This window comes from Elgaria multicarinata, chromosome 11 (genome assembly GCF_023053635.1).
Source record: "Elgaria multicarinata webbii isolate HBS135686 ecotype San Diego chromosome 11, rElgMul1.1.pri, whole genome shotgun sequence".
NCBI lineage: Eukaryota > Metazoa > Chordata > Lepidosauria > Squamata > Anguidae > Elgaria > Elgaria multicarinata.
In genome coordinates, this window is record NC_086181.1 from 3,681,340 (window position 1) to 3,700,146 (window position 18,807).

At 46.7% G+C, this 18,807-nt stretch overlaps 1 protein-coding gene across 1 annotated transcript in view; it reads left to right on the top strand.

Annotated features, from left to right (window-relative positions):
• The first annotated feature begins 4,591 nt into the window (after window positions 1–4,591).
• STAC2 (SH3 and cysteine rich domain 2) overlaps window positions 4,592–18,807 on the top strand; it is a 44,583-nt gene continuing 30,367 nt past the window's right edge. The window contains exon 1 of the mRNA XM_063137461.1: window positions 4,592–4,687. Within this exon, the coding sequence (XP_062993531.1) occupies window positions 4,592–4,687 (96 nt within the window). The remainder of the gene's footprint in view (window positions 4,688–18,807) is intronic.

Genomic DNA, 18,807 nt, shown 5'->3' on the forward strand with positions numbered 1-18,807 from the left:
GGGAGGCAGCCAAGCTAGGCTGCACCCTCCAGCAGATTTCAGCAGGCTTTACCCATCAAGCATATCTGCAGACCAAATGAGCTTGAAATTTGCTTTTAAAAAAAAGAAAGAGATTCTCAGGAAGGTGAACTCTGTGCCCATAACCACATTTCATGCCTTTTCTGCTCTCCTGCAGAACTGGAGCACACATGTAGAAAGAAAGTAGGATGACTTAAGCCTAAGGACTAGAAACTTGATATGTTTCTTGTTGTCTGGTGTCCTTTGGATATTTGTGAATTTGTTTTTAGGCGTTTACTTTTATTGTCTATATATTATGACAGTTGAGTTTTGCCCATGCTAACCTTTTCCTCTGTCATTGCCATCTTTGGTTCACTCACGTTTTAAATGAAGAACCAAAATGACATCCTTGACAATACTTTCCATTCCAGCATTTTCTCCTCTCCTAGCTGTGACTGTTTGCGCATTCTAACATGGCTTTCAGCAAAGAGTAGCCTAATGGCCCATTAGACCATCCATTGTATCAAGGACCAAGCCTAGGAAAAGAACATGACTCACAGCTGCCTTGCATTTCTGCTTGTCATTCAGCTCTTAAGGAAGAAAGGGTAGTGATCTTACATTGGGGTGGGGGGTGGTATTCTAGGCATACAACAAGTTGAGGTTTGCTCCCCCCAATACCAAACCTCCATTCAACTTGAAAGCAAATGCAATCTTCCACCACACCATGAGTCAATGCAAAGATCTTCTATTGTTTTTACCATCATTGCCTCCTGATCTGCCTTTCTGGATTGGTGCATTTTTATATTCTTAAAAATCTTAACCAGTTTTTTTTTTAAATAAATAAATACATAACCTCCTCCTTTTTTATTATTATTTATAATTACAATTATATCAGCTCTAAGGATTTTTGCTCTTTTTTGGGTGGGATAATCATTTTCTCTGAACAGTTGTTGAAATTTTCCAGGAGAATGGGTGGGGTGGAAAGTGGGGGGGGGGACAGGGTGCTCTGACTGGTACTCATTGCAAGGTCATTGGTACAGACAATGGCTCATTTCCTTCCCACACACTCATCCTTCTTTAAACACTCACATCTCAACGGAGTGAGGATAATTTATGGCTTTCTTCCCCCACAATTAAAAAAAAAATACTTTTGGCTGTTCATTCCATCCGCCTGATGACTTCACCCCACCTATTCATACACTACCCACCACTTTTTACTCATAAAGCTACCACCATTTCTACGTATTAACTGTGCCAGACAGGTTATTCTAGGCATCACACACATATCCTTATCCATCCTTTCTCTGACCTTCATCCCTGCATCTCACAGATCTAGCCACAATCCCCAGGGGAACATTCTTACTAGCCATGCTGTGGCCCAGGGCCAAAAGCAGTGAAAGTCACCCAAGGTTAAGCAATGTCATCACTTCCCTGTAATTCTTCCTTCAATGATGTCTCCAAGACCTGATATTTCTACTTGCTCTGGGGCAAACTCTCACTTATCTTACCTAGTCCTACAAAAAACAAAGGTAGATGTGTTGGCCATAAGAATAAAGGCCCAAATCCAAATTACAAATGAAGGGGGGCGGGGAGCAAATTGGAGTAACACCTTTATTAGGGCAACTCAAAGGTAAACAAAGATGCTCTGCTTACCATTTGCCTAATGAAGAATTTCAGAGAACTCAAAAGTTTGCACACCTTTTTGTGACCTTTGAATTGACTTAATAAAGATATTACCCTAATATTTAGTAACTTTCCTATTGCTGGCTTTCCATGCTGCTATATCATCAGCTGTAGGATGCAAAGAGTAGTCTGAAAGCATACACTGCTGTTGCATTGTTAGAGCTAAGTCAGTCAGTGCTTGGATGGGAGATTGCCTGGAAGCCTTTTGAAATCTTCTCTGAGACACACACACACACACACACACACACACACACACACACACCCCAAACAAATTGTGTTACAACAAGCATAATTGGTGCCAGGAGGTGGACTCACTAGGCCCCTTTTCTATACCATAAAAGGTATAGTGCCAAAACAGAAAGAAAGAAAGAAAGAAAGAAAGAAAGAAAGAAAGAAAGAAAGAAAGAAAGAAAGAAAGAAACTTTGGTCTGGTGTAGGAGCAAGAAATGTAGCAGCAAGAGGTGCCAAAAGTGGCAGTTTGGTTTTGTGAGTGGCAGAATTGCTAAAAAGTGATCTGGGTGTCTGGACTGAGACTGTACATTTAGCATGGCCTGCTTGAACATTTGCTTCTGTTCCCCAATAATACTTGCTCAAACTGTGTTTGTAAATGAAAAAGTGGGATCGCAATGTGAAGTGCTCCCGTTCAGGGTTCCAGCCAGCCATGGTTCAGGGTCCCAGGATGCTGCATATTTTAGTTTAACACACTTTACAGCTAGTAATTAAGCCAACCTTTTAAAATGTGGACCCAACCCCAAACAATGGAAACCACCAGATTACCGGTGGTGCTGGGAAAGGGGCTGAGGCCAGGGGGAAGAGGGCACAGCTTTCTGGGGAATCCTGGAGGACGGGCGTTGGACCTTGGGTGGGCTGGATTTGCCCTGAGGTTCAACATCCCTGCTTTAAAGTATGCCCAGGCATTTCAACGACTGCAAAATGTTGCAGCTACACTTTTAACCGGGGCCAGTTATTCAGATCATATCACTCCTTTGTATCCACCCGCTCTTCCCAAGCCAAATTCAAAGTTCTGGCATTGCCTTTAAAACCCTTAACCTGGAGGACTGTCTCTTCCTGCAATAGCCTTCCTGGTCACTCAGGTCAGTGAGGAAGGGGCTTCTTGATGGCAGCAGGATGCTGGGGCAGGAGGGGTTCTAGGGATTGGAAGTGGCCTCCTGGATCGCCAGAAGTTGCCCACCCCTTGTCTAGGTCATGGGGACTAGGTGCTTGTGCTAAAGGCTTGCCAGAAAAGCTGGGTTTTGATTGAGGAGCTGAAGCTCCAAGCAAAGGGAGTAAGAGACCGTCAGGTGGTGAAGCTGGAGAAGCGAAAATCATAGGTCGGAGTATATCTGAATATGGAGGCATCAAGGGATAAGGCCAAGGAGGACTTTGAATGTAAGAACTTGTGCTGGGCCTGGAAGTGGACAGGAAGCCAGTGGGTGGGGGATTTCAGGAGGGGAGTGTCACGGAATCAGAGTAAGAGAGTGCCCCCTTCAAAACAAGAAATGTGGTGGTGGGGAGACTTCTTTCGGTTTCCAGCCTTGCTCTTTCTCTCTACCCCTTTGCCTTGCTATTTCCCCCAGGTCTTTAGCTCACTTTTTCTCCCCCTCCTGGCCTCTAGCTTTGCCCCTCCTTTACTCTTTGCCTTTGCTGTTTCCCCCTCCCTTCTAGTCTCCCTTCTAGTCTCTCCTCTAGTCTCCTTATTACTCTCCCCTTGCCTTTTCTCTCCCCCCTTCCAGCCTCTAGCCTCACTTACCTTGCACTTTCTCTTCCCTCTATGGCTTTGCTATTCGTCCCCCCCCCCGCCCCATCCCATGCTCTAGCAGCACAATTTCTCTTCCCCACTTTTGAGGTAGGCCTCCAAGGCACCCATCATGTGCCTAGCCACATCCTCCATGGGAGCCATTTTGTAGTGGGGCCCACAGCAGTGCCTCAAAGTCTCAAATGTGCCCACAGGCCCCAAAACATCGGGGATCCCAGCTGTAATGACTGGCCACCTTAGCAAAGCCAAACTTCTGTGTTCAGAGGCAGTGTACCAGGTAGGCGCTGGGAACAAAAGCATCTGATTGGCCACTGCTAGAAGCGATGCTGGCTAACTTCTGAGGTCCCCACACATGACTTTGTAACATTTCACTTTGCAAAATCCAAGAGAGAATAACAGATCACCCAATCCCAAAAAGTGCAAACACGGAATGCTGTGTGTTTGTGTAACTGTGTGTGCATGAAATTGCGCGTTTGGCCCCCTGCAAAAATTTGAGACAGCTTCATCATACGGGTGTAACTTTTCAGCGTGGATCCACCCATTGGTGGAGGTGCCAAGTCCTTTCTCCTCCTCTCTCGCTGGAAAGGCCAATTGAAGAGCATTCGCCTACCTTCTTCATTAGCATATCAAAAAGAAAAGGCGAGTTTAATGAACCACTCGTAAAAGGGATGGCACACTATATGGCGGAGCCAAGCCGATCCTGAAATCAAACTTGGAGGAAGCGGGTCGAGGGGTGCTCGTTCTACACGCTCTGGTCCATTGGTATCGCACAGCTCGTGGGAAACGACATCAAAAGTCCGCGGGGCTGCGGATGCTCTTGTTTTGGTTGGCGTAAGGAGGAGGTCTAGATGGCAAAATAGATCACCTACTTCGCACTCAGGAGAGTTCGGGAGAATCAGGATTGCGTGTCACTGTTTTAAGCAACTGGGTCGTCCCTTTCGTTCCTAAAGCGGGAGGGCGCCTCCAAAGAACTGGAACTGAAAAACATCAAGAGACTGGGCGAGGAAAGCGGCTTCCAGCCAGGGGACCGAGAAGCGCTTGCTTTCTTTTAAGGTGGGCGTGGAGGGGCGAGAAGCGAGCCTGACCCATCCCCAAAAGCTGCTGCCCGTCCGCTCGGTCTCCGGATCCCCAGCCCAGAATCGCCCACGGCTCGCCATGACTGAAATAACAGAAAAGGAAAACGACCCCCAGCACAACTCGGATTCTTCACAGCAGACTCCGGGCACCGTGTCCAGCCTCCAGGAAACGAAGGTAACCATCTCCACGTCCTCCTTCCGCCCTCTCCTTCTTCTGCTAAAGGACCCGTTGATTGGCACACTTTCTACCGCCACCTCCGCTTTAGGTTTGGCCATCTCATTTCTGCGCGCTGTCGGCCAGGATCGAGCGGGTAGTAAACACTAGTAGTTGTGTGTGGCGGGGCGGGGGGAGGGAGGGAGGGAGTCTGCTTTTTGCTTTTGCTTTTTTTTGTAAATGCAGCATCTCCACTCCCCCCCCCCCCCCGCACCGTCTCGGTTTGCAAGCGGTTCTCCGGCAGACTCGAGCGAGCGTGTGCGCGTGTCTATCAGTCTGTTTCTCCTCTCTCCAATCTCCGGTTTAGCTTTAACGACCCACCATGCTCCCTCCCCTCCGCTCCCCTCCCCTCCCCACCCCACCCCCTGCAGTAGTGAGCCCGCAGCCGTATTCCAAAAGTGTGCCCTGCTTCGGTTATATTTTATCACTACCGCAGTATTTCACGTTGAGCGAAATGGTCGCATCCTACTGCTCGCTCTCATATAGACCAAGGTTTGATTTGTCTGGGAGCCCTCTCATGCTGCACCTGCTCTCTGCATGTGGCATTCTGGGGTTACGATGGTGTGGGATCAGCAGGGGAGCTGCTTTGTGATCAGGAATCAGCATGCTGCACTTGAAGAATTAGGCTGATGACTGGTTTTCATTATCCGACTGCCCTGGCTGTGCGTGTGCGCGCGCACCTGTGTTTACGCTTGACATTTAAGTAAAGAAAGATTATATAAAAGTCGAAGTGGTCTTTATACGTCGAATTATCCATCAAAGACCCAAAACGAAAATATAGGATAGGGCGGGTGCAGCCCTTCTGTAGACATCGCAGCTTTTCATGCTGTACGATTTGACCTTTTAAATTCTCTGCTTTTGTACATATCATCAACATTGTAAATGGATTACACGTCCCCACTGCAATTCTGCCTTCCCTCACACCCCCATCGCCCTTTATCTAGGTTGACCTCAGTCATTGAAAAGGCAAATGGGGTTTAAAAAAACCTGACAGGACATCTATGCCCATGCAAATCCAGCCTTGTTTATTTTAAAAAAAAACACTGCAGGGGAAATGGAGATAAAGGACATTGCCACCACTTCCGTGTGTGTGTGTGTGTGTGTGTGTGTGAGAGAGAGAGAGAGAGAGAGAGAGAGAGAGAGAGAGAGAGAGAGAGAGCTGGAGGGGGAGGGAATTCCAAAAGGTTACTAGAGTGGGAATCATAATAACATCTTAATTATTGGGGGGGGGGAGGATTTGGAAACCAGCAATTTAGCCTGGCGGGTCTGTATGTGTCTCACTGCAGCAGTGTGACTTATTAGCACATGCTTTAATTGCAGGCATTGCTGTTATAATAGTTGTGTTCTTTAGCAGCTGAAAGCCCAGAGGCGAGAGAACCTTGGGATCAAATTTTGGAGGAGGAGAGGTATGGAGAAGGATGGGGAAGAAAATTATTTTGCTAAATGCAGATTTAAGGGAAAGTCTTGCCCCCCCCCCATCAGCATTCCAGTTGAACAGTAGCCTATTGGATTCTCCCAAGAAGCCTACATGCAAAGCGTGGAAGTGGCAGCAATGGCCTTCCCTTGTTGCTCGTTCCCCAGTGTTCTGGTGCTCAGAGAAATAACTACTGCCTCTGCACATGGAGGCTCCATTAGCTATCATGGTTACCAGCTTTATCCTCCATCCCTAAAAAGTGTGTGAGAGGATGCTAGTTTTTACTAAAGCTGAGAAGCCTTCTGCTCAGGCCTTCAGTGCTCACATACCAAAAGGAGAAGTGATAGAGGGGGTCTGGCTGGCCTAGAAGTTGTTTGCTCAGTTCTAGCAGCCCAGTTCTCTACTGTAGGCTCTGCCAACCTGGCGCCCTCCAAATGGGTTGGACTACAATTCCCATTAACCCCAGCCAGCATGGCTAGTGATGGAATTTATCATCCAGCACGTCTGGAGGGTGCTAGTTTGGGGGAAGTTGCGCTCTCTCTCTCTCTTGTGTTTAATGTGAAAAAGCACTCGGCACATGTTCAGTGACCTGTTCCTTTCTCTCATTGTTTTCCTGGACCCTGACATTGAATATAGCTTTTCATTGCACCTGGACCATGGTGAGAGAAACAAAGCCCCATGTATAACCTATCAGTCAAATTGGGGTGCGGGGAGGGGGGAATCAGACCTCCAGGATGTCAACTTATTTTACCCCAGATGACAGAATTACAAGGTTGGGCCCTGATGATGTAAAGCTGCAAATTCAGTACAGAATTCCTTGGAGTTTGTGTCAAAATGTGGGTTGTGATGTAAGGAACAGGAGGGATGCTTTTGAAAAACTCTTGATCATGGGAGTTCCACCCCCTCTTCAATTTGATACTAATTATACATGAGCCAAGAAGAAGGGGAGTCTGGTGTGTGTGAATTTACAGGGCTGGATTTCCTGCCTGCTTTTATGTCAGTATCTCTGCTGATGTCAACACTGTGACGTTGGCAGTTCGTGAATCTAATATCCTGAGTGGGCTTAAAATCAAAGGAGACGAGGAGCTGTTGCAACTGTGATGCTGCAGTTTCCGCCCTTGCCACGTTCTTCTTATAACCAACGCAGCATGTGTGTCTCACGCGCCCACCACTGAACCATACTTTACGCTGCAGTTCACTCACTAAAAAGTTACATCTGCCTGACCAGAGAGGGGGGGGGCACAGTGTTCTGCAGGTTCTTCACGTGGGTGAGGTACTCCAGATGGTTCTACATCTGTGCACTGGCTGGCTGGTATTCCTTTGTCATTTGTCATTCATTTGTTGATCTGTAAAGCTCTATCTTGCTCGCTGCTGCCTCTGTGACAAAGTCTGTGCCGCTGTTGCAGCGGAGCCCTTTCCCTAACACAGTGCCCACCAGAAGCATCGGAATACAATTCCTACCATCCCCAGTTAGCATGACCAATGGCTATGCTGGCTGGGGACGACAGGAGCGCTAGGTTGGACAAAGCTGAAATGAAGGGGGCATTTTATGCCTTTATTTATTTATTTATTTATTTAAGTTACTTACATACGCTTGATATCATAAGTGGTATACATTTTAAAAATAGAATATAGAAACCAATATAAAAACAGTATAAAATAATAAATACATTCAGAATGTTAATGACGTGACTTGAATGAGCTCTGTGATTAGGCTAGCCCACGACTTTGCAAAAAAAGAAAAGGAAAAAAAGCGGGGGGGGGGGGGGCAAATAGCAGCACTGATTAGGCATGTGGAACTTGGCAGGATTTTAAAATACCTTCTCCCGTGCCATTTCCCCAATTAAATCCCACTCCTCTGGAAGCTGCTATTTGCCGCACAGGGGAAAATTCACATGTCCCCATATAAGATCCCCATCAGGCAAGATTAAAAAGGGAAAACAGCATAGGGGGAAGGTTGTTTGCATCCCTCACACGGTGCCATCGTCCGGATTTGGATTCTCCCTCATGCATGTGCGCGCAGCTGTGTTATTCAAAACACACACAGAGAACTGCCAGGCCACGTTTCGTTGTGCCCTGTGTTTCCCACGGCCGTCATCCTTCCTCTTGAGTATCCTTGAACTGAGCCCGTGTCGTTGTTGGTTTATGTCGGTCCTCTGACCCAGCCTGCTGTTCTAAAGTTTTGCCAAGCTATGAAGCCACACGTTACATTTTTTACATCTCATTTCTTGACTACCCAATAACTGATGACTGCCCACTGAATGTGTGAGCTCTCTTCATTGGAGAAACGTTGTGTTTGAGTTGACGTTGGATGACACGGACATTTTAGCTGCGGTGACCCATCTGTGATAGTTCATTCACACATGCAAGTCATCACTTGTTCCCACTGTCAAAGACTGACAAAGAAGCATGTGTGCACCAGCCCTGGGATACTTTAAGGCTATGCCTACAAAGTTTGAACTGATTTTGCAGTATATGTGTTACAAAGGTACACACTTCAAGGAGCTCGGATGGCTCCAGGTTTGTTACCATCTCATGCGTGAAATGCAGAACCAGCCTGAGAGACGTTGGCAGCCTCAAGCAGCACAGCCTGAGTGGTGTGCCCCGGGATCCCTTGACATTTCATTGGCATCCAAAGAAATGCTGCTGTCTCGAGAAGCAACTGGGAAGCATTTCCCTACAGCTTGGTTTAAAAACTGCTAGCCTGCTCAAGTGCATCCAAACTACCTCTGAAGCAGAAAAGGCATCTGTTAGATGGAGAAAGTTCCTGTCCAAAACCCTGGTTAGCTACTGCTGGTCAGGGTGATTTTAGATAGGGCTGTGCACGGATCCCCAATCCACTCCACACCTGATCTGCAAATTGCAGATTGGGCCCACTCCGCCCCGCCTATGGTCTGCTCCGCTCCACTGTGGAGCTCCGGCTCCGAAGCGGCGGGGGTGGCGCCAGGTAAGGCCCCCCTCCCTCCTCTCCCCTTACCTGCGTCCGTCATGTTCCAGCGGCTGCTTCAACTGAGCCCGAAGACTCAAACAGGAAGACCAGGCTGCAGTTGTGGCCTGGTCTTCTGGTTTGAGTCCTCGAGCTCAGCTGAAGCCGCTTCCAGATTGCGACGGACTCAGGTAAGACCCTTCCCCCTTACCTGGCTCTGCCGCCATAACCGCATGGACTGCGGCAGCGGTGGCGCCAGGTAAGGCCCCTCCCTCCCCGCTTACATGCGTCCATCGCATTCCGGCAGCAGCTTCACCTGAGGCTGAGGACTCAAACAGGAAGACCAGGCCGCGGTTGTGGCCTGGTTTTCCAGTTTGAGCCTCAGCCTCAGGTGAAGCCGCTGCTGGAACGTAACCGACTCAGGTAAGACCCTGTCCCCTTACCTGGCTCTGCCGCTGTCGCTGCACGGACTGCAGTGGTGGCAGCAGTGCCAGGTAAGGCCCCCTCCCTCCTCTCCCCTTACCTGCGTCTGTTGCGTTCCGGCAGCAGCTTCTCTAGAGGCTGAGGCTCAAAGTGGAAGGGCAGGCTGCGATTGCGGCCTGATCTTCCAGTTTGAGCCTCAGCCTCAGTTGAAGCCGCCACTGGACTGCGACAGAGGCAGGTAAGCCCCCCTCCCTCTGCCCCCTTACCTGGCTCTGCCGCTGTCACCGCACAAACTGCGGCAGGGCCAGGTAAGCCCCCACTTACCTTTTTTCAGAGCTCTGGATCAAGGCGAAGGATCCGCTTGGTCTCGATCCTCTTCACCTCGATCCGCAGACCCCCCAATCTGCTTCGTCTCCACCTTTGTCGGAGGTGAATCAGGCCGCCTCACTATTGCTTCTACGCTCCAATGCAAAGCAGAGCACAGCCCTAATTTTAGACCCTGGGCAACCCTCCTCCACCACCCCTTTAGATGGCCATGTGGAATACTTCAGTTGTGAAGCATTGTCGTTGTTTATTCGTTCAGTCATTTCCGACTCTTCGTGACTTCATGGACCAGCCCACGCCAGAGCTTTCTGTCAGCCGTCGCCACCCCTAGCTCCCCCAAGGTCAAGTCTGTCACCTCCAGAATATCATCCATCCATCTTGCCCTTGGTCGGCCCCTCTTCCTTTTGCCTTCCACTTTCCCTAGCATCAGCCTCTTCTCCAGGGTATCCTGTCTTCTCATTATATGGCCCAAGTACTTCAGTTTTGCCTTTAATACCATTCCCTCAAGTGAGCAGTCTGGCTTTATTTCCTGGAGTATGGACTGGTTTGATCTTCTTGCAGTCCACGGCACTCTCCGAATTTTCCTCCAACCCCACAGTTCAAAAGCATCTATCTTCCTTCGCTCAGCTTTCCTTATGGTCCAGCTCTCGCAGCCATAGGTTACTACGGGGAATACCATTGCTTTAACTATGCGGACCTTTGTTGTCAGTGTGGTGTCTCTGCTCTTAACTATCAAGATTTGTCATTGCTCTCCTCCCAAGAAGTAAACGTCTTCTGATTTCCTGGCTGCAGTCAGCGTCTGCAGTAATCTTTGCACCCAGAAATACAAAGTCTGTCACTGCCTCCACGTTTTCTCCCTCTGTTTGCCAGTTATCAATCAAGCTGGTTGCCATAATCTTGGTTTTTTTGAGGTTTAACTGCAACCCAGCTTTAGCACTTTCTTCTTTCACCTTCGTCATAAGGTGACAATGAATATTTTTCTTCTAACCCCTTACTCCATGCTTTACAGCTGCTTCTACATTTCTAATATGCTTGTTTACCTACCTTCATAAAAGAAAGAGAGAAAGTGAAACAAAATACTCTGTGTGTAGGCAGTTTCACATTTTAAACTCACAATTTGCTTCATTTTGTTTTGTGCTTGTGGAGTCAGAAAGGTGGTCACTTGGGAATGCTTCACCAAAAAGAACAAAAAGGAACAGATTTTACATAAAGCATGCATATAAGATTTCTAAGTATATGCGCACATTTAGAAATAGTTACTGTAATTTACATGCAAATAAAATAATCTCACCATAGGGAGTGTGGAAGACCTGTTTGCCCTGCTCAGTCTGCTGTCCAGATATTATTAGTATTATTTTATTAATAATTTATTTATATAGCACTATCAGTGTACTAAATTGCTGATGGGTAAAACCCTGCTGATGGAATTCCTACTCTCTATTCTTATGGTTCTTTATCTTTGACCCAGACCTGGACTAGACAGCAGCTGGGAGTGGTGGTCCAGGACACCTGAAGGGCACCAGTTTGGGAAAGGTATATTGATAGCTAATTAATTCTACAAGTGTGGATACTTACCTAACTAAAACAACACCATCCACATATAAGAGGGATGTAACTGTCTACAATACTGCGCTCTTCGAAGCCTTCCACTTGTTTCCGTGATCCAATTCCTTCTCGGGTCTTTATTAATCTTATCCCTGCTATCCCCCCTTCCTTGCTTCATATTATTAATTTTTCTTTGTCCTCTGGTTCATTTCCTTCTGCTTTTAAACATGCTACAGTCTCTCCTATTCTCAAGAAACCTACTCTTGATGTGCTATCTCTGCCTAACTACCAACCTGTCTCTTTGTTGCCTTTTGTTTCAAAGATCCTGGAGCGTGTGGTCTACTCTCGTTGTCTTGATTTTCTTTCTAGTAACTCTGCTCTGGATCCTTTTCAATCTGGATTCCGTCCTTTGCATTCCACTGAAACAGTCTTTACTAAGTTTACCAATGATCTTCTTATTGCCAAGTCTAAAGGCCTTTATTCCGTTCTTATTCTCCTTGATCTAACTGCAGCCTTTGACACGGTTGATCACGATCTTCTTTTGGATTCCCTTCATGACCTCGGATTTTGTGGCTCTGTCTATAACTGGTTTGCCTCCTATCTAGCGGGTCGCTCTTTCAGCGTGTTGGCTAATGGCAGCTCGTCTTCTTCTTTTCCCCTTTCAGTAGGGGTTCCGCAAGGCTCGGTGCTTGGCCCGTTGTTGTTTTCCTTATACATGTTGCCCTTGGGCAAGCTTATTCAATCTCATGGCCTCCAATATCACCTGTATGCCGATGATACACAATTATATCTTTCATCTCCGGATCTTTCTCCTGATGTTCACGATTGTATCTCGGCATGTCTTTCAGATATCTCAGCTTGGTTGCTTCACCGTCGTTTGAAACTTAATATGGCAAAGACTGAATTGCTTGTTTTTCCTCCTAAACCTTCTCCTCATCTCTCATTCTCTCTTACTGTCAATGATGTTACACTTACTCCAGTCAAGGAAGCTCGTAGTCTTGGCTTTATATTTGATTCCTCGCTCTCCTTTATTCCTCATATCGAGACAGTAGCTAAATCCTGTCGTTTTTTCCTGTATAATATTGCCAGGATTCGATCATTTTTGTCTGTCTCTTCTGCCAAGACTCTTGTTCATGCTTTGGTTATTTCTCGGTTGGACTACTGCAACCTTCTTCTCACTGGCCTTCCTTCTTCTCACATCAGTTCGTTGGTTTCTGTTCACCACTCTGCTGCTAAGATCATCTTCTTGGCTCGATGCTCTGACCATGTTACTCCACTTCTGAAATCTCTTCATTGGCTTCCAATTCACTTCAGAATCCAATATAAACTTCTCCTATTGACCTACAAAGCTTTTCACTATCTTTCCTCTTTCATCTCACACTATTGCCCCGCTCGTGCTCTTCGCTCCTCTGATGCCATGTTTCTCACCTGCCCAAGGGTCTCTACTTCCCTTGCTCGGCTTCATCCATTTTCTTCTGCTGCCCCTTACGCCTGGAACGCTCTTCCAGAACATTTGAGAACTACAAGTTCAATCGCAGCTTTTAAAGCTCAGCTAAAAACTTTTCTTTTTCCTAAATCTTTTAAAACTTGATTTTGTTCTGACTTTATACTGTTAGTTTTACTCTACCCTGTGCCTGTTTGGTACATTCTCTTCCCCTCCTTATTGTTTTATTATGATTTTATTAGAATGTAAGCCTATGCGGCAGGGTCTTGCTATTTTATTGTTTTACTCTGTACAGCACCATGTACATTGATGGCGCTATATAAATAAATAAATAATAATAATAATAATAATAATAATAATAATAATAATATCATCAACAGGCTCAAGAAGAGCCCAAGATTCCCAGAAGTACAAAAAAAAATAATGGAGGTAAAATGTATTTTTAAAGGTCTACACTGCTTTTTGGCTCTCAAGGGGGTTTAAATAAATTTTTAGAGCAATGATGAACAACATATTTAACCTCCCAGTGCATCTGGTTGTACTGCTTCTGCAGGGTGTGCTTGTGGCCTCTTCCAATGGTGCTTGTGAAGGGGTCCCCACTGTGGTGCCTGCAGGCACCGGCAAAATGTTTATTTTTTTCCATTTTTACATATATATATATATATATGGATTTGTATATAACCAGAGCAATTAATACATATGAAATGCAGACAACTTTCTAGCAATTATACAAAGGCTTAAACAAAAGTGGACAAGATATCCAGAGAAGTATCCATTTGAAGGTGGTGTCTACATGCCACCCATTCAAATATTGAAAGTTTTGTAAGGTCTTCAATCCATTGTATTATTGGACATGAGTGTTGATCCTTCTAATGTTGTACTATCTTTCAGCTGTCAAAGGGGCAGGGAGAATCCATTTACTTTGACCATTAGCTAATTTAGATGAAGCAGGTAGATAATTTAAAAGAGTGTGTACATCAATGAATATTAAAGGCTATTTCAATACAAAATGTATCCATGTAATAACCTTCCCCTCCCCCCCAAAAAAGAAGCAACTGCTGGGCGTTGTCAAAACATATGTTTAAAAGAAGCATTCGCCGTATTGCACCACCAGCAGACGTGAAAGAAAGGTTTTTGCTGAATAAGACACAGCCTAAAATCCATAGCGATCCAGTATGGTGACCCACTAGTGCCTGCTGTTGTTGTTTATTCGTTCAGTCGTTTCCGACTCTTCGTGACTTCATGGACCAGCCCACGCCAGAGCTTTCTGTCGGCTGTCGCCACCCCCAGCTTCCCCAAGGTCAAGTCTGTCCCCTCCAGAATATCATCCATCCATCTTGCCCTTGGTCGGCCCCTCTTCCTTTTGCCTTCCACTTTCCCTAGCATCAGCCTCTTCTCCAGGGTATCCTGTCTTCTCATTATGTGGCCCAAGTACTTCCGTTTTGCCTTTAATACCATTCCCTCAAGTGAGCAGTCTGGCTTTATTTCCTGGAGTATGGACTGGTTTGATCTTCTTGCAGTCCAAGGTACTCTCAGAATTTTCCTGCCTGCTGCAGTTTCTCAAATTCCCAAATGTGCCCATGAGTCCGAAAAGTTTGGGGACCCCTGATTTAGCTGCAAACCCAAACGGAATGATATAAGAATTAGGAGACTAGGGCTGAGGAGACCCAGGTTCAAATGCTCATTCAACCATGAAGCTCTCTGGGTGACTGGGGGCCAGTTACTTGCTCTCAGCCTAACCTATCTCAGAGGGGGACACCGTGTATGCTGCCTTGAACTTCTTGGAGGAAGGGCGGGATATGCATGCAATAAATAATAGTGAATGTTGTTGGATGTGTTTTTTATTACTATTTGGTTCTGTGATTATAGGAGGGGGATGGAAGGGAAGCAGCTCGCTGGCACTTTGTGTCCACGTGACATGCATGTGTGAACATGCATCTGCCCCTGCCCTCCCCCTTGAGAGTTTTAACGAAGGGCAAAGGAAGAATGGTAGTGGAGAAGGGAGAACTGTAATGTGGAAGTGTGTGCACGAATACCATTTTCAAAAGACACGTCCCATATTCCCCACCCCCAAAGACAAAACAGCAATGAAAGATGGGAGATGTCTTGTATGGCACACACATCCCAAGGGATAGGGACTATCCTTGTTAGATAGGGGCAGCTGGCATACTTGGAACTAGCCTTGCCACCGAACCAGTATATATTATTTTGTTGCCTCGCTGGGCTAAGAATCACCATGAACAATAACGAGCCACAGCTGCCTTCCTCCTTTCCCCCCATCTCAATCATTTCTTTCCCTTTTTAAGACCTTTTGCAGCCTGCCCTGGATTCAGGTTGCAGCTCCTTTTAAGGGAGATTTCTTTTTTTTTTTATAGCCAAGCTGGCAAGGGGGAGGGGGAAGGAGGGGCACCATCACGAGCCACCCCGATTCTCCCATCTCCCGAGGAAGCAGCTCAGCCGCTCCACTCCAGCTAATGTTTTCCAGCCAACATGGTTGATTTTGCTGTTGTTATATTTTTAAAGACTTCCTCTGGACTGCTTCTTCTTCTTCTTTTTTTTAAAGGTGTGGTGTGTGTTTTTTAAGTGGGAGACGCATAAGCCAATCCGCCACTTCGCCCCTCTTCGCTGAGCTGAGTTAAGGCCAAAGTGCCTTTGCAGGAAAAGGCATCATACATCAAGGTCCTGCGTGTTTATGATGCGTGAGGGAAGGCTTTCTGTGGCCTTTACCGCAGCGCCTTGAGCAATACAAAGGATCAAGTAAAACAGGCATGAGAGGTTTCTGCCAATCTGTAGGTTGGAAATAGAATTATATAGGAAAGCCTTTAATTTAAAATTCAGAAGTAATTGCTGTTGTTGGTTGATTTCTAAAAAGAGAGGAGTTTGAGCTCAAGCCTGTACTGGAATCACAGAATGTTTTGGTTGCTTAGTGGTGACAAAACTGCACTTTGCTCATGCTCAGGGATACTCCCTTATTATGGAGACATGAAGCTGCCTTATATGAAGTCAAAGATGGTCAAACCAACTAGCCAAGACTGACAATGAGGAGCCCTGCTTTCTTTAAACTGGAGAAGCGCAGGGCTGAATCTGGGACCTTTGGCATGCAATGCATGTACTTTCTGTAAACCACCCAGAGAGCTCTAGCTATGGGGGCGGTATATAAGTGTAATAAATAATAAATAATAGTACTGCCCAATGGGTAAGTTATTACTTTACGCATCCTAGCGTAGGATGTTTGCATTCAAAGCAGGTTTTGGTGATAAGCTCTGGTGAGTTCTGGCTTAATCTAGACTGTGATTGCAGAGTCTGAAAGAAGGTTGGACCCATTCCTGGATAATCTAGAGCCCTTAAGAGCAAGTCTAAAGTATTTAGGTTGGAACTGAGAGACCTGGGTTCGAACCCAACCATGTTACAGACATATTAGGTAATGTTGGAAAAGTTGGGGGCTGTGTGTTGATCTACTATAGGGTATGGAACAGGAGATGCGAGGGGAGGGGATCCTGGGACTGGCAGGGGTACAATTCCTCTCCCAGCCTTGCTGAATTTGGCTGTAACCCCTTGCACATGGTCTAGTCCTGGAGTCTCCAATGTGGTGCCCGTGGGCACCAATGTGCCCTCGGACATCTCTCTTGGCACCACCAGGCTCCCTGCCCCTTCTGATTTTAATTTTATTTCTTATGGCATTTTCTTAATTAACTGGGAGGTTGCCATGATGCAATGTAAAGTACTGCCCTCCAGAGCTATCTTTATTTGGGTTAAAAAGAGTGGTTTTGTGTTTTGGAGCTCAGATCCCACCTCTGCCTTGATCTTAGGTAAGTTACTTTTCTTTTAGCCCCACCAGTTTGCCTGTTGGGAATTGAGTGTTTTGTAACTGGCCATGCCCACCATAGCAGTCATGTTATGAATCAGCAAGCCCTGCATGACCGCCATTTTGTGAGAGTGTCCATGACACACTCTCAAAATTCTAAATAACAAATTGAGGCCGATAAAAAGCCAGGGATCTGGCAGGTTACTGCTTGGGGCCAACGTCTTGGGACTGGAGCATACCATGGATGGATTGCAAGTTTTGGGGGCAGCTGGCTAAGAATCTCTATATTCTTGGAGCTGTCTGGGCCCACTTGGAATCCTTGTTGTACAAAGAGGCTAAAAGGTAATGAAGCCAAACAGTTGGTGCACTGCACTCAAGAAACCAAAAATATTCACCAGAGAAAATGGAATCAGCTCCGTGGGAAATACGCCATTGTCAAGTGGGAGCTGTAAAGAATGTTACACTGTACCCTTCCCACCCCACCCGTCCCAAACAAGAGTGCCCCTATCCTGCGTTCCAACCAAGCAACCAGCCCTGCACTCCTCCAGGTTGCTTTAAGCTGTAAGGGATCAAGCAGGTCGATTCCCACCCCCACCCCTGCTTAAGTTGGGTTTGCACAGTTTGCAAACTAAGGAAACAAATGAGCAAGAGGATTGAAATTCTACACAGTCTCCATTATCTGAGATATAACACGGATTGAAAACCTGTGCTTTTTTGCATCCAAGGTGCTTTGTTTGCAAATTAAGGGAACCGAAGGGGAAAACAAGCACGTAGGTATTAAGACATTACTGCTTTGCCTAATTATACTTACGGTTGTTCCCCGCCTCGATCAAAATGGAGAGGTGGGTAAGAAATAAAATTATTATTATTATTATTATTATTATTATTATTATTCAGAATGGATCATTCGGGGCTTTTCCAGCATAATCAGTTAAAGAGTCCTCTAACCACAGTTTATCCTTTGTGGGATAGGAAAGCTCTGATGTCAACGGCATAGCTTGATCCTGCTTGTCATGAACAGATGGGTTGCTGGGGGCCTTTCCATGCTTCTGGAGTGGATCTACACGTCGTACTGAAGGCGCTTGCATGCACCTCCAGTGCACCCCCAAAACGATTGTGTAGATCCTGCAGAAGAGACGAAGGAAGAGGCGGAGGAGGAGGAGGCGGCCCCACATCGCCCCTCACGAGGAGGAACGGCTCCGAGTGATTGACATCGTTGGGGCCTAGAGCGTCCTTGCAGCCGCCGCCCACCTCCCCGCCGGCCTCCTGCTGCCGGCGAAAGAGCCACCCAGGGCGGAAGAAGGCGGGGCGGCGGCTTCTTCCGCCAAGCTCTCCACCCCGGGTGGCTCTTTCGCCGGCAGCAGGAGGCCGGCGGGGAGGTGGGCGGCGGCTGCAAGGACGCTCTAGGCCCCAACGATGTCAATCACTCGGAGCCGTTCCTCCTCGTGAGGGGCGATGTGGGGCCGCCTCCTCCTCCTCCGCCTCTTCCTTCGTCTCTTCTGCAGGATCTACACAATCGTTTTGGGGGTGCACTGGAGGTGCATGCAAGCGCCTTCAGTACGACGTGTAGATCCACTCCAGAAGCATGGAAAGGCCCCCAGCAATCGTTTTGGGGACGCACTGGAGGCGCACACAAGCGCCTTCAGTATGACGTGTAGATACCCTCCTGGAGTGAGAGGGCCACCACATGTCCCGCAAAGTAGAACTGAGGAAAGCAAAAGGCTTACACGAGAGTGTGCCTGTTTGTCTTGCCATCTTGTGGGTGGGCTGTGCCTGGTGTTGTGCTTCATTAAATGCTTTGTGCTTTTGCTCATATTTGAACAGGGTTCAATGCTTACTATCCGTGTCGCAAGCATTTATTATTTTTATTTGTTGAAACGTTTGTATCCCGCCCTATATCACTGGGATCGCAGGGCATCACACAGATAAAATCAGAACAATGTAAATACAGCTTAAAAAGTATTAAATCATTAACAAATTAAAACCAGTAGAAATATTTTAAAAGCAATAAAAGCAATGAAAAACAATTAAATATGTGCAACCATGGAGAAATTAGCACTCAAAGGCTTTGATAAAAATGCCATGTTTTTACTTAGCACCAAAATGAAGCCAGCGTTGGCACCAGTCAGGCCTCCAAGGGGAGGGTATTCCACAACTGGGATGCCACAACAGAGAAAACATGGTCTGTCTCTGTCACCAA